General features: G+C 37.9%; 1 protein-coding gene across 1 annotated transcript; it reads left to right on the forward strand.

Moving 5' to 3' along the window:
* The first annotated feature begins 19548 nt into the window (after window positions 1–19548).
* On the forward strand, window positions 19549–20700 carry LOC5569767 (3-oxoacyl-[acyl-carrier-protein] reductase FabG). The gene is made up of 2 exons (XM_001652932.2): window positions 19549–20259; window positions 20350–20700. The coding sequence occupies exons 1-2, from the start codon at window positions 19707–19709 to the stop codon at window positions 20565–20567; spliced, it is 771 nt and encodes a 256-aa protein (XP_001652982.2). The 5' UTR covers window positions 19549–19706; the 3' UTR covers window positions 20568–20700.
* The last annotated feature ends 649 nt before the right edge of the window (window positions 20701–21349 follow it).

Consider the following 21349-nt stretch of genomic DNA (forward strand, 5'->3'; position numbering starts at 1 on the left):
CACCACGTGGCGCTAGCGTGGACTTTCGGTAGGAGCTAATTATGCGATAACTCGAGAATGCGAGTACATAGAAAGATGCTGTCGTCGGCAAAGTTGCTCAGGAGAATAAGGACTTCCACATAAGGCACAATTTAGTTCAGAACACGACCACCACGTGGCTAATTTTTAATGAAAACAAAGAAATAAATTGCTGAAAGAAATTCGTGAGAAACTCCAAAAAGACCTAAACAGTAATTTAAGGAGTAATTTTTAAAATCATTGGATAAATAAATAAATTGATAAAATTACGCCTTGCGGAGTACTGGGGGTGTCTCTCCTAGGAAATAATTTATAAGGATGTCCCCGAAAAAAAATTCTGTGGCGTATCCCTAGAAGAAATAAGAGATAGAATTCCGAAAGAAACTCTTGAGCACATTTCATAAGAAACTTCCTACATTTTCTTACCCCTACTTAAAAAAGTGCACGTCATAAACTTTAATTTGAACGTAATCGTTATAGAATTCCTGGAGCGATCCCTGGAGGAAATCTTAGAGGAATCTTGAGAGGACTACATGCGGAATGTCTGGAGAATTCACTGTGGAAATATTTTAAGTAATCCTTGAAGAAATGTTACTTGAGAAACCTCTGGCATTCTGCAAAAATCTCTGTAGAGATTGGAATCTCATATTTTTTATTAGAGGAATGTCAGGAGAAATCGCTTGAAGAATTTTTGGAAGAATCGCTGGAGAAGTGCTTGAAGTAATCTATGCAAGAATTCCTGGAAAAGTTCCCTGAGGATGGATTAATTCCCGGAGAAATCTATCTGGAGTGAATTCTTCAGAGTTTTTGCAATTCCCTCACAGGTCTTTTTTTATTGAATTCTTCTACGATCTGATTTTAAAATTGTTTTCGGTATTTCTCAAGTTATTATTTTTGGATTTGACGGAATAATAGTCTGATTTTTTTCTAACGGATAATTTTGAATTTTCTCAAGAGGATTTTTTAAAAACACTTCAGAGTACTTTTTAATAATGCGTCCCAATGAAGCTATTTTTGGAATTCCTCCAGCTGTTCTTTCTAGTATAAGTTCATAAGATATTTCCAACATTCGTTCGAGTTAATGTATGAATTCCTCCACGGTCATTTATTCAATGTTCCAGAAATCTACTGAAGGTCTCCTCGAAGTTCTACATGAGTCTAATTTGATTCTTCTAATCCTTTATTATAGAATTCTACGAGAAATTTGGATTTTTGGGATTTTTTCATTGGTGTTTGCGAAATTGCTTAATTTTTTTTACAAATCTTTTTTCAAGATAATTTGACGAAATTTTTCTGAGTTTTTCCTGCCAATATTGTTATCATACAAAACCTTTATGCAAATTCTTGTTGAAATTTCTGCAGAAGCTTATTCAAAAGAAATGTCCAGAAGTTAACGAAGAAGAATGTTTTATGTTGGCGTTACTATCCTGTTAATTATTTTTACTTACGCAAAAATAATTCATTCTGAATCAAATCAACTACTTCAGCACTAAATTTTACGTTAAATCAAATTCACACACTCTATTGATTTTACAGTGATACCTCCATGAGTCGATGTTCCATGATTCGATATCGACTCATGGGACAATAGTAAAAACAAACTTTCATGGTTACTATGATGGTCCCTAGAAGCAGCTATCCAAAGGAATGCTGTTCCATGACTCGATATTTCCATGAGTCGATGGTCCCTTCAATATCAACTCATGGAGGTTTCACTGTACTATAAACTTTTAATTATTCCAAGAAATTATTTTATGAGTTCTTATAGGGATCGCTGGAGAAATTCTTGCAAGAGCCCAAGAAAGGATTCTCGAGGAAAGCTCTGGAGGAATTTCTTACAAAAATCCCCGGAACAGCATACATGCTTTTCAGTTACGCAGTCTTTATTTTTTTCAACGTTCTATTTATGATGAAGACTGTGTAGACGAAACTCATATTTTATTTATATATACAGTCAAATCTCTACCAGTTCATTCCTGAAACGATATCTACAGGAAACCATGTAGAGATTTTTCTGAAGCGATCTTTGGAGAAATTCCTGAAGAAAAAGCTGGAGAAATCTCTGCAGGAATTCCTGTAAAGATTTGCATAGAGAAATCTCTGTAGGAGTCTTTGGATAGACTCATGTACTGCCCATAACTGCATATTTGTAACATTCGACAAAAGTAGGCATTGAGTAAATGGAATACCAAGAGTACATTTGATGACAGTATGGGAGGAAACTAAAATTACTAAAAATAACCAGGAACTCAAAAGTGCTTATTTGAGGCTGATATTTTGTACAACTCATATCGCATACTAGGTGAATAGTCAGAAAATAATTCTGGTAGAAATTTCATTGCTGTTACATTACGAGGCTCATTTATAATCTCAATGTTACTGTTATGCGGTTATAATTACCAATGTGACAAAACAACTTGGTATTTTTTTCGAATTTTTTAGAACAATCTCACATATTTCAGTAAGTTGATCGAAAGTATTTATCATTTGATGACTCTCCATGGTATTAACTTCAATTTGTCAAAAATGTCGAATGTGACAAATATGCAGATATGGGCAGTGTAGGCATCCACGAAGGACTCTTGGAGACATCTTTGGAGGAATCACTGATGAATTGAGGTATCCTAGGAAGAATCGATGTAGAAATTTTGCAGGTGGAATCGCTAGAGAAATCCCTGGAAAAACCCCTGTAGATTTTTGTTGGATAAATCCCTGAAATAATCCTTATAGAAGTATTAAAAAAGAAAAATTTCTCGAAAAATCTAAGGAGAAATATCTAAAGAAATCCGTGAATAGATTTAAAAAAAAAATTATACAGATTTTACTGTAGGATATGTAGATTTTTTTTAATGAAATCCATGGAGAAATTTTTAGCATAAATTCTGATAATATTCTAGCAGGAATTAATGGGAGAATCTCTAGAGAAAATTCAAGAAGAACTCTTGGGGGAATCCATGGAGTATTATTGAAGACCCAGTACGAATCCCTGGAGAAATTCTTGGGGAATCCCTGGAAGATTATCTTGAGAAATTCTTGAGGCGTTTCATGAAATTTCCTTGAGGAATTCGTGAATTTTAGAACACCTGCAGAAATTCCTTGTGGAATCCTTGTAGAATTTCCTCGTAGAATCATCCCTGGAGGAATCCCGGAATAACGAATCTCGAGAGAACTGCTTGGGGATATTTTTGTATATATCCGTGGAGGAATCCTCGGAAAAAATTCTGAAGATATCACTAGAGAATCATCTTTAGTAATCCTTGAAGAAATTGTTTTAAGTGTTACTCGTGGAGGAATTCCTGGAGAAAGCCTTGAAGATATCTGTGCAAGAATCCTTGAAGACACTTTCCTGGAGAAATCCTTGCAAAAGTCTGTGGAAAATTTTATACAGGAATACCAGAAGAAATAAATAAAAAATCCCTGGAGAAATCTCCGGAGAAATTTCGAAGTATTCCTAAAATGAATCCTGGAGGAACCCTTGGAAAAAATCCTGAAAGAATCCCAATGAAGATTTTTCTGGAGGAATCTACGAAGGAATCACTTAAGACATTTCTGCTGGAAACCTTTGCGAAATCTCTAAAGAAATCCTTATACATATTTTTTTTTTGTAGGAATCCTTGTAAAAATTCCATGTCAACTCCCTGGAGGAAGCTATTCCATGCATGGCAAACAAAAGTTCTTCCTGAAAGAATCTCTGGCAAAAGTCCTAGGGAACCCCAGAAGAAATCATTGTAGAGATTAAGGTACAGAATAGCTTGGATTATTTTCTGGTAAAATACTTGGAGGAATCTTCGAAAGATTTCCTGGAAAAATGTTTGGGAGAGTCTCTGGAGATATTTCGAGAGGATGAGGACAGAAGGGCATGGGTTTGTATTCCATCGGATGAGCTTTCGGTAAATAACTGTAGAATCCATCATGCAAATCATTTAAGGTTACTGGACTATATCCTTTGAATAACTCCGATGTGAACTACGTCTTGAGATCTAGATAACTTTTTGGAGGAAATCCAGAAGGAAATACTGGTATAAAGTCATAAGATTCCTCCGGATTCGATTAAAAACTAAAGTGTACAGTTACTGCAACAACTTCTAAAAAAAACTAGAAGTAATTGTTTTTGCAACTTCATGACGTTATCTGTATCTGAACTCTTGTTGGAATTTTAGAAGTGAGTACAATATAGTTCATATCATATCATAGAGCTCATTTTATATTATATACAATCGACTCTCCACAACTCGATATTCTATAACCCGATATACTCTATAACTAGATGGATTTTCCGGTTCCTTCAAATTTCCATACATTGTGCTCTCCATAAGTCGATATTTTTGTAACTCGTTATCTCCTCAAGTTGATGTTACGTGAGATGTGAATTTCTCTCCATAACTCGATATCTATTTTATTTTTTTTAATTTTTTGGGGAAACGTGATCTAATTTTTGTTTGAAGGTGAATAAATACTTACAAGTTGTAATGACATGAAAATGATAAAAACTATTGTCAGTAAAAATAACGTGATTTTTTGAGCACTTCGAAAAATGTTTTCAAATAATAGTTTGTAAAATGCTATCAACAAAATAATATTGCTTTATTACAAAAATGATAATAAAAATATTGGAAATACAAAAATTTGTTCCTTCGATTTTGTGTCGGTATATTCTATTATACCATAATTCTATAAGTCGATGGTCCATTGAATATCGAGTTATGGAGAGTCGACTGTAGTTTATATCGTAACATATATTTACTACGCAGAATTAAAAAAAAAACTGAACAGCTTTGCCGAAGATAAAACCTTCAAAAAAGAGTTCCTTCTGGAAATACATATAGACGCCAGCACCACATGCTGGTTAAATTTTGAACGTATGTTCATGACTAATTCCTTATTCTCTCGAACAATTTTACCGCAGACATCATCCTTCTATAAGTCGCGTCTCGGGTTTTCAAACCCGAACTCGAATGGTTCGCGACGGATTTGAAGGCTAGAACATTTTTTTCGAGTACGTCGGAATCGGGCTTGTAAAAATTCGGATTTAGGTGGACTTTAGTAAGAGTTATGGTAAGAGTAACAACCAAAAAACTTCCTTATGCATCAGAAACGATGAATTTATTTATTTTTAATCGGTCTTTTCTTACAAAAAATGTTTAGGTTTCAAGTCAGATTCGGATTTGAACAGCGGATTTTTTTTTCAAGTTCGGATCAGGTCTGAGTACGGGTCGGGTCCGAGTTTAAAAAAAATAAAGTAATTCGGGTACGGGTCGTGTTTGGGCTCAAAAATGTGAAACCCCCCTCTAATAATTAACCTCTATCGGAAATACAAATCGACGTCAAATCCACCGGGTGGTCGAGCAACTTTGTGGAAGACAGCATCCTTCTAAATGACCCATAACGCGGGTACGTCATAGTTTCGTGGTGCGTTATGGAGAAAAGATATACCAGTGAACCCTAGTCCTGACTGCTTCAAACGAAGAGGATGTTCGAGTAATGGAAGGAACACTTATTAGTCCTTGTTACATTTTAAACCTTGTTGAAAGTGACAAGTCTCAGTTTTCCCAGTTGCAGAGAATGATCTGACAATGATCGAGACAAGGAAAAAAATGAAGTCGAATTGAACAATTTGTTTCATAATCCTTCATTCGTTTGATTCTCTAGTTTGAAGAAGTAAGGACTATGATTCTGTTGCACGGACAATATCTGTGTAATTTCTACCGAAAGTCCATATCGACGCTAGCGCCACGCGGTGGTCGAGTTCTAAACTAAATTGTATCTCATTTGGAAGTCCTTATCCTCCTGAGCAACTTTGCCGAAGACAACATCCTTCTATGTGCTCGCAATCTCGAGTTATCGCATAATTAGCCTCTACCGGAAGTTCATATCGTCGCTAGTGCCACGCAGCGGTCGAGTTCTGAACTAAATTGTATCTCATGTGAAAGTCCTTATCCTCCTGAGCAACTATGCCGAAGACAACATCCTTCTATGTGCTCGCAATCTCGAGTTTTCGCATAATTAGCTCCTACCGGAAGTTCATATCGACGCTAGCGCCACGCAACGGTCGAGTTCTGAACTAAATTGTATCTCATGAGGAAGTTCTTATCCTCTTGAGCAACTTTGCTGAAGACTGCATCCTTCTATGTGCTCGCAATCTCGAGTTATCGCATAATTAGCCCCTACCGGAAGTTCATATCGACGCTAGCGTCACGCAGCGGTCGAGTTCTGAACTAAATTGTATCTCAAAAGGAAGTTCTTATCCTCCTGAGCAACTTTGCTGAAGACTGCATCCTTCTATGTGCTCGCAATCTCGAGTTATCGCGTAATTCGCTCCTACCGGAAGTTCATATCGACGCTAGCGCCACGCGGTGGTCGAGTTCTAAACTAAATTGTATCTCATTTGGAACCACCCATAACGCGGGTAGATCACCTTTTCGTGGTGCGTTATGGGGTAAAGATCTACCAATGAACCCTAGTCCTGACTGCTTCAAACGAAGAGAACAGGATGCTATAGTAATCAAAGGAACACTATTAGTCCTTGTTACATTTTAACCCTTGTTAAAAGTGACAAGTCTCGGTTTTCCAGTAGCTGAGAATGACCTTGAGATAAGGATAAAAATGAGTCGAAATCAACAAGTTGTTTTCTAATCTTTTATTTATTGTTCTCTAGTTTGAAGAAGTAAGGACTAGGATTCTGATGCATGGACAATATCGGTGTCACTTCCCGACTTTATCAAGGGATCCGATTTTGACTGATAAAGGGGCGCGCCTGCGGAGAGTGTACCCACCACACCCTTCGAAGGGTTTAAAAAGCGGAACCTTTCAATTAGAATCCTTTCCTGTGATCAAGTTAGGAATGACAACTGTAAAAAAACCGAATACTTTATCACTTCTCGATAGTGACAAAGTAACACGACATGCACTACACAAAGGACACGGGATATACTACAATAGATCAAATATTGGTCGCAGTGGTTTATGTTCCGAACAGAAAAAAAAAAAAATCTCATTTGGAAGTCCTTATCCTCCTGAGCAACTTTGCCGAATACTGCATCCTTCTATGTGCTCGCAATCTCGAGTTATCGCATAATTAGCCTCTACCGGAAGTTCATATCGTCGCTAGTGCCACGCAGCGGTCGAGTTCTGAACTAAATTGTATCTCATGTGAAAGTCCTTATCCTCCTGAGCAACTATGCCGAAGACAACATCCTTCTATGTGCTCGCAATCTCGAGTTTTCGCATAATTAGCCCCTACCGGAAGTTCATATCGACGCTAGCGCCACGCAGCGGTCGAGTTCTGAACTAAATTGTATCTTATGAGGAAGTGCTTATCCTCCCTAGCAACTTTGCCGAAGACAGCATCCTTCTATGTGTTCGCATTCTTGAGTTATCGCATAATTAGCCTCTACCGGAAGTTCATATCGACGCTAGCGCCACGCAACGGTCGAGTTCTGAACTAAATTGTATCTCATGAGGAAGTTCTTATCCTCTTGAGCAACTTTGCTGAAGACTGCATCCTTCTATGTGCTCGCAATCTCGAGTTATCGCATAATTAGCCCCTACCGGAAGTTCATATCGACGCTAGCGCCACGCAGCGGTCGAGTTCTGAACTAAATTGTATCTCAAAAGGAAGTTCTTATCCTCCTGAGCAACTTTGCTGAAGACTGCATCCTTCTATGTGCTCGCAATCTCGAGTTATCGCGTAATTCGCTCCTTCCGGAAGTTCATATCGACGCTAGCGCCACGCAGCGGTTGAGTTCTGAACTAAATTGTATCTCATGAGGAAGTGCTTATCCTCCTGAGCAACTTTGCCGAAGACTGCATCGTTCTATGTGCTCGCAATCTCGAGTTATCGCATAATTAGCTCCTACCGGAAGTTCATATCGACGCTAGCGCCACGCAGCGGTCGAGTTCTGAACTAAATTGTATCTTATGAAGAAGTGCTTATCCTCCCTAGCAACTTTGCCGAAGACAGCATCCTTCTATGTGTTCGCATTCTCGAGTTATCGCATAATTAGCCTCTACCGGAAGTTCATATCGACGCTAGCGCCACGCAACGGTCGAGTTCTGAACTAAATTGTATCTCAAAAGGAAGTTCTTATCCTCTTGAGCAACTTTGCTCAAGACTGCATCCTTCTATGTGCTCGCAATCTCGAGTTATCGCATAATTAGCCCCTACCGGAAGTGCATATCGACGCTAGCGCCACGCGGTGGTCGAGTTCTGAACTAAATTGTATCCCATGTGGAAGTTCTTGATCCCCAAAGCAAGTTTGCTGAAGACAGTACATTCCTATATGGCCTGCATCTTATACAATTTGGTGATGACTGCAGATTTCTGGACTAAGTGTACTGAAATTCCACGTGGCCAACATGGTCCCCTTCGTAGCCGATTCCCGGTGGCCACTGGATCCGGAACCGGTATTCCAGGTAGTGATCAGAATCTTGAGGAGTATATCTTTCGAATGCGGCATAAATTTCATTATTCGGTTGATATTTCGCTGATTTATAGGGGTATACATTTCTGGGTCATAATGACCCCAGTATCTTATTAAGTTGTTTTTCTTAACATCCGCGGAAGGTTAAGAAAATTAAAAATAATTTGTATGGCGCCTAAGAAATGTCCAAATCACCCTCTTTCCATAACTTCTTACATAATTGTAGGACGGTCCCTCAACGCTATAAATCATAAGTACTATTTTTTTGTATGAGTTGTATTAATATGTAACAAGATTTGTTTTACAAGTATTATTTGTTTCATTTCAGAACGTATTCTGGTAAATTCACCTTTCCGACGGCCTTCAATGGATCAATTATTGGAATGTCAATGGTTTGAATATGTCCAATCACCAGTTATCCAGAAAAGTCGAAATTGTTCCAACGCAACCGGTGCGGAAAGTGATATCAGTGAGGTTCCTAATCGACGTAAAAATATATTTTGTTTGTTTTCCACTAGAGGCCAATTTAGATTTCGATCATCCAAAAATGTAAACATCGTAGCTGCCAATCAATTCCAAACCACCGTTTCACAAATAAACACTAGTAAATGTAGTACCAAACGCGCAAATAGTGTATTAGAACATAATTTTTTGCATCCGCTGAGAACAGAAAAAACAGCTGAAGATTTATCAGAAGAATCTGCTGCTAGTATAGTAAAAATGCATAGTGATATAGACGACAACTCGCAAAATAAGCGGAAATTTTCTTTTAGAAAAGTAGTAAGAAAACGAGTTAGTCCAATAGATATTTTAAATGAACGCAAATCTAAAACAATCAATACTGAAAAAAACATTTCAAAACATGATTTTAGAATCATTCTGCAGGATTTAATAGTCGGATGGCATGGAAAACAAGTAATGTATCCGAGTTTGAATTCGAGCAACATTTTACCACTAGAATCTGAAACAAGGAGACTTATGGATAAACTAGGTATATCTGCTGATATGCTGGAAAAAACAATAAATAATGGGCCACGTAGTGATATATTAGGAATTTACAGAATAATAATACACCGTCTTCAAAAAGAACAGACCATCGAATGCATATCAAGCAATGAGATCGAATCCGACACTAAGAATAATATTAGTTGTTCTACTCAAATGAAGAACTGGGAAAAAAGCGTACATATTAAGCCCAAAAAACAAACTTTGAGTACTGTTACATGTGCCATTCTATAGGTATAGATAGTTGTTTATGTATTATTGTTCCTCGTTGTAAAATAAACTAGATTTTTCATTTCTTTGTTTTATTACCAATCAACCATTTTTTTCAATCTGTATATTACTCGTTGTCATAGAAAGAAATAGCAAATAAGCGATACTTTTTTTACAATTGAAAATGAGTGTAAAAACGTTTGTGGCTCAATTTAATCGATGCTCTTATATGTTGTGCCGTACAGCAAACACTTACTTTTAGGAAGTTATGCAATCAGGTTCTGAAACCCAGCCCAGTGAATAACAAGACCAAATTTATTTTTGAAATTCATCACTCCACATTCTACAAATGCCGGAGCAGTGACTTGGTGCGGTTCATATTACATGGTGTGTTCCATTTGTTTTTACAGTTATGGTTTTCAAACTCAATGAGGTGTATAAAAACAATATTTTCTATGATGATAATAAATCTTCGAGCCATTTAGTGGAATACCTATAAGTAAATAAAAACCGAATAGTACTATACCTTTCATTGCTACAAGAGTTTGTATCATTAAATGATTTTAATTTAAATCCTTTAGTAATGTTTCGCGAGATTTGATAGATACGCCTTTTTCGACCTCAACTAGTCCGTTTTCAGACAGACCGGACTAGAGTTTTTTGGCCTTGTAAAGGTAAGCCGTATCAATTCTGATTTAAACAATATCGTTTTGATACAGATGTGTTCAATGTCGTGTACTAGACTAGACTTTAAGAAACCCATCTTATTCACACATTGAATACTTATTTTCATCTTGAACTATGTATGATTTCCCTGTTCTTATTGGTTTGGTAGAAATATCACAGATGACTTTTCCTAGTTTAAGTACAAAATGTGTAAATATGATGGATTCCTTAGAGTCGTGTCTAGTAAAGCCTGTCCACGATAAATTTCGGACACATTTTTTTCAGTGTAGGTTTTGAATTATTTCACGGATTGCTGAAACGTTTCACTTATATGACAGCTGAAACTCTCCACTTTATTTCGTGGTATAACATATTTACATTATCGTAACATTCACTGAAATGGCGTCCAATCAAGTGGAAGTGCGCAAACGCATTTTGTTTTAACGGCAGCAAAATCCGAATTTATCGGTACGCGATCTTGCCAAAAAACTAAAGCTACCGAAAAGTACGGTATTTAGTGTTTGCAAATCGTTTGACCAGCGCTTGACTGTGGATCGGAAGGTTGGAAGTGGAACAAATCGAAAAGTATGCTCCCGACAAATGGATAAGAAGGTGGTAGCCATTATTGAGAAAAATCCCAATCTTTCTGTGCGAAATGTGGCTCGCAAAGTTGGGAAGTCAAAATCATACGTACAAAAAGTGAAGCAGAGGCTTGTCAACTGTTTATTTTGTAGATATAACTCTTTTATTCTGAAATAAACAATTGTTTTTGTTGAATTATGAGTAACTTTTTATTGCTGCCATTATTTGGGTGTCCGAAATTTAACGTGGACAGGCTTTACACGATACTGACAGTAGGTTGGCACTTAGTCAGACTGTACCAAGTGTTTTTCAAATATTGCAAGAAAACGTACTCCAAGCATTCGAAATTATAAAACATTTGTAAAACCATACGAACCATATCATGGAGCCAAGCTTATGAGTACACTCTTAAAAATAATGGAAATTACTGTGGACGTAATTCATAGTATGACTGAATGACACGTGATGTGAATGATGAAACGACACAAAAATGTGTCCTTGAAGATGTATCGGACGAAAAATGTAATTTTACACGTTAATGGACACTGAAACGATGTCACTATGATCGGCATTTCCCGAATCAGACGCTATAGTATTTGAAATGTGACAGAAATTCACGTCATTTGGCTCGCTTCTTTTATGTGCATCCAAAAGACGTAAAATCACATGATTTTTTCGGAGTGTGTAGTATAATGGATACAGCGCAACAGTTTGACGCTGTTGTTCGTAGGCACGCTTAGGAGCGGTAAATTGGACATTTCAGAGAGCCGAAGAAAATGTAGAGTTGTGAAGGAGAATGTGGGGTCGTGACGGACTTTGGTTTCAGGTTGGCCGACGGTACTGCAGAATCGTTACCCGTTCTGTGGCGTAGTTGGTTAACGCCAGCGCGCTTAGTCTAGCGTATTGGGAGTCATGGGATCGAATTTTTACATCTCAATTTGCTCATTTGACTCTTGTCAACGAACTTCAGTTTTTTTTTTAAATCACCTTAGGCTACTTCAAGCCGTAATAGACATTACAACCCTAGTTGCGGAAAATATTTATGTAATTTGCTATAATATGTAAACTTATCTATTTGATGAAACCTTTGTATTAGTATAAGATCGCTGATTTTTACATAGAAAAATGCACTGCATTTTGATCAGAAATTTTTCCATTTACTTCCAAGATTGCAACAAGACTTCAAAGGCCTAATCGCTAAAAAAAGCATCCAACAACAGTGCACTTTTTATTTTGGCTTTGTGCACTAACTTCTTCTTCTTCTTCTTCTTCTTCTTCTTCTTCTTCTTCTTCTTCTTCTTCTTCTTCTTCTTCTTCTTCTTCTTCTTCTTCTTCTTCTTCTTCTTCTTCTTCTTCTTCTTCTCCTCCTTCTTCTTCTTCTTCTTTCTGGCGTTACGTCCCCACTGGGATAGAGCATGCTTCTCAGCTTAGTGTTCTTATGAGCACTTCCACAGTTATTAACTGAGAGCCTACTATGCCAATGACCATTTTTGTATGCGTATATCGTGTGGCAGGTACGATGATACTTTATGCCGTCGTCTTATCACGGAGCTAGAGTCGAACGGACGACTTGACAAGCGTCAGCACGCTTTTCGTGTGGGACGCGGTACCGACACGTACTTCGCCGATCTGGAGAAGTCGATACCAAACGCCGACGAGCACTGTTTGATAGCATCTCTGGATTTGTCGAAAGCATATGACACCACCTGGCGACACGGTATTCTTCGCACCCTGAAATCATGGCGGATACGTGGTCGGATGATGAACCTTCTGCAAAGCTTCCTCTCGGAGCGAACGTTTCAGGTGTAGCTGGGTGGTTACACGTCCAGTGAACACAAGCTGGAAAATGTTGTGCCGCAGGGATCAGTGTTATCCGTAACTCTGTTCCTGGTGGCGATGCAGCCTATCTTCCGGGTACTGCCGGATGGAGTTGACATACTCCTGTATGCCGACGACATCCTCCTCGTCGTAAAAAGGGCTAAAAGCTCCTTGCATCAAAAATTGCAGACCGCCGTTAAGGCTGTATGTAAATGGGCGAAGAGCGTCGGCTTCTCGATGTCTGCGGCAAAGTCGCATATCTTCTACTGCAGCCCGAATGCGCGTCGGGAACCGGCGCGGAATGTAGTCGTTGATCAAGTCTCCATCCCAAAAAACAACCGGTTGAGGGTTCTAGGAATCACCCTGGATCGGACCTTGACGTTCAAGCCCCATTGTAAGATGGTGAAAACTGCATGCGAGTCGCGTCTAAGAATACTGAAGATGATCGGAGCCAAACTGCCGCGAGGCATTCGGACAAGTCTGCTGCAAGTCGGATCGGCGTTAGTTACTGCAAAACTGACATACGGTATCGGGTTTGTAAGCCGAGGAGGACCAGCAACGTTGCAGACCCTCGCTCCGGCATATAATAAAATGGTTCGATATGCGTCCGGTGCCTTCGTCACCAGCCCTATAATTTCGGTCATGGCCGAGGCGGGCACTTTACCCTTTGAGCTGCTGGTGGTTCAGTGCATAGCGAGGATAGCCATCCGCATTCTAACAAAGAACAATCGAAACAACACTCTTCCTTTGATTCGGCGCTCTTCGGATCGTCTAGAGGAAATCACAGATACGGCACTCTCTCCTGTCGGCCATCTTGTGAGACAAGGCAATCGTACGTGGAACGGACGGAAACCCTCAATTATATGGGACGTGAAGAAGAGTATTCGAGCCGGTGACCCACCGGAGAAAGTTCGCCCTGTCGTCCAGCAACTTCTATCGACTCGCTTCCACAACTCCACCGTCGTCTACACTGATGGGTCAAAGTGCGGAGACACAGTAGGAGCCGCATTTTTCAACAATGGTCTTTCCGGGATGTTCAGTCTACCGAGAGAATGCAGCGTTTTCTCTGCAGAGGCGTATGCTATTAAGATGGCAGTTTCTATCCCCAACATCCGGAACGAAATGGCGATACTTACGGAATCAGCCAGTTGCCTGCAGGCCCTGGAGGCAAGAGCATCCAAGCACCCGTGGATTCAAGAGATCGAGGACATAGTACGAAATAAAAATGTAAGGTTTTGTTGGATCCCGGGATATGCCGGCAACCGGCAATGACGAAGCTGATCGCCTGGCCAACGTAGCAAGGCAGCAACCGACTATCGACACTCCCATCCCCGGCGAAGATGCGTTGAAAGCAACAGAGCAAGCCATACGGTACCGGTGGAATAGTCAGTGGTTCGAGACTAGGGACAACAAGCTGAGGGAGGTTAAACAGGATACACAAAGGTGGTTAGACAGTGGCAATGCGGCCGACCAACGCGTCCTAACCAGGCTGAGAATCGGACACACCCGGCTCACACATACTTTTCTCCTTAAAAAGGAGCCTCCACCAAACTGCGACTGTTGCGGGACTTTACTTGATGTGCGGCATATTATTCTGCACTGCAGAAAACATGAGCAAGAAAGACGGAAATACGCCATGGATTCATTTAGCCTGAATGAAATTTTGAATAATACTAAGGAAAATAATGAAAAATTACTAAAGTATCCACACGATACAGGATTGTACAGAAAGATGTAAAATGTTAAGTTATGTCATGTGTGAATTTGTAAATAAATATATTAGGTTTTTTTTTCCTTGACACGAATGCACCCTTCTGGTGTAAAGTGTCACTAATAAAAAAAAAGGTACGATGATACTTTATGCCCAGGGAAGTCGAGAAAATTTCCAACCCGAAAAGATCATCGACCGGTGGGATTCGAACCCACGACCCTCAGCTTGGTATTGCTGAATAGCTGCGCGTTTACCGCTACGGCTATCTGAACCCCAATATGCACTAGCAGAAAGCTTAAAATAAGAAAATCAGAAACGTTTGCCAACTATTTCTACAGTTTTGTGCTTTGAAAACGTGAGTAGGGGCATCAGTCGGCCATTATGCCGGCCATCTTTGGATTCCGAACTGCATCCACTGGATGCGAGTAACTGACAATGAAGAAGACTGAAAGTGGTAGTCAAACACGCATTAAAAGATACTACACTCAAATCTACTTTTAGATTATCTCTAAAGAGATACTGAAGAGGGTTCAAATATGTACGTAAAGTAAGAATGTACTTCAGTGTCGACTTGTCAAGTCTTGTACACGACACTGAAAAATACCTTACAGGTAAGATCTAAATACGTGTATACGTCAAAGCATAGCATAGCACAGCATAAACTGGCTGTACATGTTAATGTTTGCTACTCCGATATTGATCGGAACTGATAAAACGTGCACTTTGATACAAATGAATAAGGGATGTGGCTTTCCGCTCGAAGTGCACATTTTAGCTGTTCTCATATTATTGATGAATGAAGGCGCCGGCCAATACTTACAGTCAGTTGGGATAGAGAAGAAATGTCAGTGTATGATTGTTGCTTCTAGAGACCGAGAATACCGCTGCATCTCCACAATTACAACGGGAAGGGCGTTTCGTTAGTGAGAGAGGAAAAAGACCTGGGAGTTACCTTTCGACGGTGATACGATCCATGGATAACACTGCGGAACACGTTTTTGTCTCCAGCACCAAAATACCGCTATTCACTTAATTAAGGGTTGCTGAATCCATTGCCTTTTTCAAAAATATCATAGCACGTCTAGTTTTTGAGATATTGGCTGTTGAAAATGCAAAAAATGACTATTTCAGCCAACTTGCATGCAAGTTTGCTAGCTTGTAAGGTAATATATTGGCTTATTTTGCCACAGAATTCAAACTTTATGTATATAACAATACTTATCATCAAAGTTTGTACGATGCGGAAAAGTTATTTTTTGATGGTTTAGACAATTGTTGTATTTTGCCATATAGAAGAAACAAAGAATTTTATATGGAGACTGCAAACATGTTGGAAAAATCGGTTTAATCGAAATTTAATCGCGCAATTTCAATCAAATTATGTCCAAAATGGAAGTTCAAGTTCTGTTTTGCATGTTTGGTGGATTAGAATACAAAAAAGTTTGATAAATTGTACTTTAAATTTCATGTAAACATCAATAAAACCAGTGTTTTATACAACTTTGGCGACCTGTAGCTAAAAATTGTGACGTGCTGGAACATTTCTGAGAATGGCACCAGATTTAGCAACCCCAAATCTACTAGAGACACATAATTTGATCCTTGAGACACGCAATAATGTCATTTTTGTTACGCTGTGTAAGGAGGGAAATATTAATCTTACTTATTACTAGTTTTGAATTGTTGTATCGCAATGAAAACATATTGGTAGGAGTTTAAATTAAAAAAAAACAGTTCGTTGGCATTTATAATGTCGAAATATTCAAAGGTTATTTTTAATACTGACAAAAAAAGAAAAGTATGTGTACACTATGTAGTGACAAACCATTTATAATTTGTTTGGAAATTACATGAACGCAATGTTGCCTGTGTTATCATGAAACGAGCTCTTCAGTTTGCAATCCATTCTCAACTAAACACGAATATCTTTTCGCACTCGCATAACGCAAACCGGACACGATTAACTTTTACTCCGTCGCCCGCCCGTCGTCTTCTCTGTTTTTGACAACATTGCTGTCACGAGGAAGGCAAAACACATGATGACACACTAATGACTATATCTCCATATTTTTTCGCACCCGCATAAATCAACCTAACTTTGACTTCTTTTGAATCAATTCGGCTTTTCCGTGGGATAACCCAAATATGGGTTAACTGGAATATAGCCAAATATATTATATATAATATATTTGATATAGCTCTCAGTAGGTAGTTTTCGTTTCACAACAGCGAAAAAAACATCCCAGTGCAATATTTCTTATATAGGTATATTTTTTTTCATTTTTAGGCTGATACAAATATTAATTTTCTTTTATGTCACCCCCACCCCTTCAAAAATCCGAAAATTTTGAAGTAGAGAAAAAAAAGATTCATCATTTTTTTGGCATCAGTTAGGTTTTTTTTAATTTTCGAAGTAAAATACAGGTAAAATAAAGGTCCAGAGGACGATTGAAAAAAGTTGAACAACTATCGTTAAAAATAAAAATTCGAAAAAATAACTTTGTTTTTCCATTTTTATTTTTTTGTTCCTTACTTATTTTAACTCCCCCCCCCCCCCTCGTACCTTCCAAGTGGTCACGGCATAAAAGAAAATTTATATTTGTATCAGCCTTATAATGGCTTCCAAATTGATACGATATAGTAATTTTGGTCTTCCTCAAGAATGTTGATTGAGTCTATTTTTATATAATTTTCAATTTCTAAAACAAAATTTGTTTTATTTTTTCGTGAACGTTCTCTTATCAATATTAATTTATATCTCAATGGTCACGGAATTGAGCAGGTTGATGATTTTAAATATCTGGGAATACGGTTGGATTCAAAATTATTAGGGAAAAAATATATTCAATATATTCAGATAATTTGTGCAAAAATAATAAAATTTTCTTTAGAACCATAACTTGCTGGGAAGCTCATCCTACTGATTTAATTACACTTTACACGACCATCAGACCTATTTTTGAATATGGAAGACAACCATTTTTAACTAGTAAGCTTGAAAAATATAAATTCCGATGTCTAAGAATTTGTATAAATTTTTGAACGATGTTTTGTATTAGTGATGATTCTGCTTCTCACTTTTTCCCCTTTTCAGGTTTGAAGAAAATATTTTGAACAATCTCATAAGACTTCAAGAAGTTTTCTAGTCAAGATGTTGGCTCTGCAGCCAAAAGATTTATTATCAATTTACAGAGATTTTGTGCCATTTTGAGCACGATTTCAAAATAAAATCACTGTTCGAGCGCGAACTATGTCGGTATCGAAGGGCTTTCTTCGCTGCCTTTGGCAGCCACCGAAAAGTGTTGAAGTCCGGCTAAACACACGCGAGAATTATCTGACCTTAAGCTTGGGACGCCACAAGCCTCTTGAGTTCCAGAATACCACCACGCTTTCTTCAACGGTAGGTCACTAGAGCTCGTCCACCTTTTCACTAAGGTCGGACCAAGAACACGACACGAAACAACTAAGTCCCTTGGCAACCGGGCACTTAGAAAAAATCACATGAACCGAAATCACCACCGCACATTAGCAAATCGACTAAGTCCCTTGGTAACGGGGGACTTGTGATATTTCTTTCGATCGTAGAATAAAAGAACAACGGGCGACGCAGACCGACCGAACGTGTAATTCGTTTGACTTTCTATTTCGAACTGTCTCAAATACAATAGGTTCACACAATATATCAGTTTGCTACCTATTGTCCACAGATGGTGGACGCGGGCTATTGTGCGCATGTTTGCGCTCTCCTCTAACAGTCTCTCGCTGTACTGCTGAGTGGCAATGGGGTACTTAAGGGGTACGAACTATAGCAAAAAATGAAATTCAATCTTATTCGTTAAACGGATGTTTCCGGCTCCAACAATCACTCACAGGGGCTTTTTCCTCTTTCAAAATTATTGATGAAAAAATAAATAAATAAATAACTCAGTGCCCAAAAAAACTTCCCAGCGTTGGCTTTCGAAATCTCCGTAGTGGGTTAAAACAACTTAAATTGAGTTCCACGGACATTTGACGCTGGGTCGGTGTCTTCCTTGTTTTTAACAACATCGCTGTCACAAGCGAGGCAGTCTGATTTCTCCGAGCGTACAACGCGAACCGGGCGCGATTGTACGTGATTTCGTCGCCCGCCCGTAAAGGGCATACAACAGAACAAAAAAAAAACACCACAAACTACTCGAGATCGAAATATGTACTAAATTCGACTTTCATTTACTCAAAAATATTGTTTTAAATTATTTTTCATTCAGAATCAAAATCATCCTCCTGAATCTCTTCCATAAGATTGAGCAAGAGCATGGATGAGCGTATATTTAGTAGTTGCTACAACGTGGTTAACCAGAACAATCGACGTTGCATAGATAGTCAAAAAATTAGATTATGGATTAGCACACCAATGTGCACCTATCAAAAGCTCAAATTTTAAAAGTCAATAACGACCAAGTCCTTACGGCATTTTTGAAAAGGGAAAAAATGTTACGCCCGTTAGTATTGTGAGGACCCTTTTCTAGAAAAAAAAAACATCGATGATAGAATGGACAAATATTCTCCAATATAATTTTTGGTTGGTGTTCTATGTAAGATTCTAATTACTAAACTGCGTCAAACCCCTCATAAATTCAATAGACGTTTAGGATACTTTTAGTTATGAATTACTTCCGAATTATGAAAATTAAAATTATTAAATTGAAAATTAAATTAAAAACATTTAAAACAAATAACGATTTTATTTTCAGTATATTATTAGTTGTACTTTTTCACATGTCCTTCTAGATTTTTTAACATGTCGTGTGAAATTCTGTTCTTTTTTGGGACATGGATTCGATGATTTGTTTCTCGTTGATTCATTATTATAGACTTTATATATTTAATTCATGTTTTTATATATTTTAATAGATGAACAAACAAATTTTGTTTATATTTATTAAAAGTTCTCCGCATCCCAACTTGATTCGTGATAGTGCACATGAAAGCACTCCGCCATGTGAAGCAACTGCAGTCAACTTATTTGGAGTAAAATCGATGTCGTTTGTTGATAATTCCTGATTTCAAGTGAAGCCGCAATACATGGGCGTGGGTATAATCCAGCATTTAGGTAAATTGAGTTTAACGTGTAAATATTGTCAGGCAAGATGCCGACGAATCAGAAGAAGAAACCGACTGCCAACATTTCTCCAAAGTAGTTTCCCGAGTCGGATCAGTTAGATAATATTAAATTACGTCGTGTGCACACGATTTTTTATATTTGTCCGTCATTTAAAAATTAATTATTCAGAGTCATGAATTTTGAACAACAAGTGGTTTTGATTACTGGAGCATCTTCTGGAATTGGAGAAGCAACAGCAAAGTATCTATCCAATTTGGGAGCATCATTAGTTCTTACTGGGCGTAATTCAGAGCATCTCACAAGAGTCGGAGAAGCATGCAAAGCGATTTCAAAAACCACTCCATTGTTACTGATTGCTGACGTCACTAATATAGAAGATAACAAGAGAGTTATCGATGAAACTATCGCTAAATATGGAAAACTGGATGTACTTATCAATAATGCTGGCATACTGTCAAACGGATCAATTGAAAACACCAGTCTCCAACAATATGATGAAATAATGAATACAAACGTTAGAGCTGTTTATCATTTGACAATGCTGGCAGTACCCCATTTAATAAAAAGCAAAGGCAACATCGTAAATGTAAGCAGTGTAGCTGGAAACAGGTCCTTTCCCGGAATATTAGCTTACGGAATGTCTAAGGCAGCAATCGATCAATTCACTCGCTGTACGGCCTTAGAACTAGCCCCCAAGCAGGTTCGCGTGAATGCTGTAAATCCGGGTAATTTACCATTATTACCATTATTATTATTATTTATATTCATTCTAACACTAAAATAAAAATTCATTTCTTCTTGTATAAATCGAACAGGTGTCATAGTAACTGATATTCACAAGCGAGGAGGAATGGATGAAAAAACGTATGCAGAGTTTTTGGAAAAATGCAAACAGACTCATGCGTTAGGTCGTCCAGGCGAATCAATGGAAGTTGCTTCAGTAATAGCATTTCTCGCATCTGATGCTGCTAGTTTTATAACAGGAGTGAATTTAAATGTGGATGGTGGACGTCACGCTATGTGCCCACGGTGAACGTTTTTGAAGAAAAACACAAATCTCAAGAATTTGTTGTTTTATATTTGTTTACTTTGATAATTAAAGTAATGTTCTTGGACAGGATCTTGAGATGTTAATGGATAAAATATATGTATAATTATCGATCTTACATTATTCTAATGAATTTCACATCTTCCATTGTTATGCTGATCATTATCAGCATTAGGAAATTCTTCAAAACTGAAAAGGGCAAGTTATTAATAAAAGTGAAGTTAGTACTACGCCGTTTAAAAACTGTTATTTTATAAAGTGGACCACTTGTGCACGCTTTTTCTTTTGAATTTATCAATGAAATCACAATTCGGTTTTCACACGAATAAGAAACACCGTTGAAAGGTTGATTTGCGAAGGTTATCAAAATCAATTATTATTAAAAATTGGCTGGAAAATTTTACTATCCATATTTTTAATTTTTTGAAAAGACTTATTCTTCAAAAGTATCGTCAAAAAAAGGCTTTTTAAAATTTTTGGGGCAACAATTTTCCAGAAAACCAATTTTCCAAATATAAAAAACACAATTTTCGCCTGTATTACTAAAAAAAATATTTAAAATTTATAGGTAACCGAAATGAGTAATATTATTAGGTTCAAAGTACGTCCTATCGGAAGTACTCATATAGTCTTGAGCGGTGTGGAGCAAAACCGATAATTTGAACTACTCTAATATATTGTTTCTTAATTAATATAAACCACTTTTGAGCACGCTCTATGCTTTACTTTTATACTTGGAGTAAAAGGATGGTATTTCAGCGAATTCG

The sequence above is a fragment of the Aedes aegypti genome, chromosome 2 (assembly GCF_002204515.2).
Source record: "Aedes aegypti strain LVP_AGWG chromosome 2, AaegL5.0 Primary Assembly, whole genome shotgun sequence".
Taxonomy (NCBI): Eukaryota; Metazoa; Arthropoda; class Insecta; order Diptera; family Culicidae; genus Aedes; species Aedes aegypti.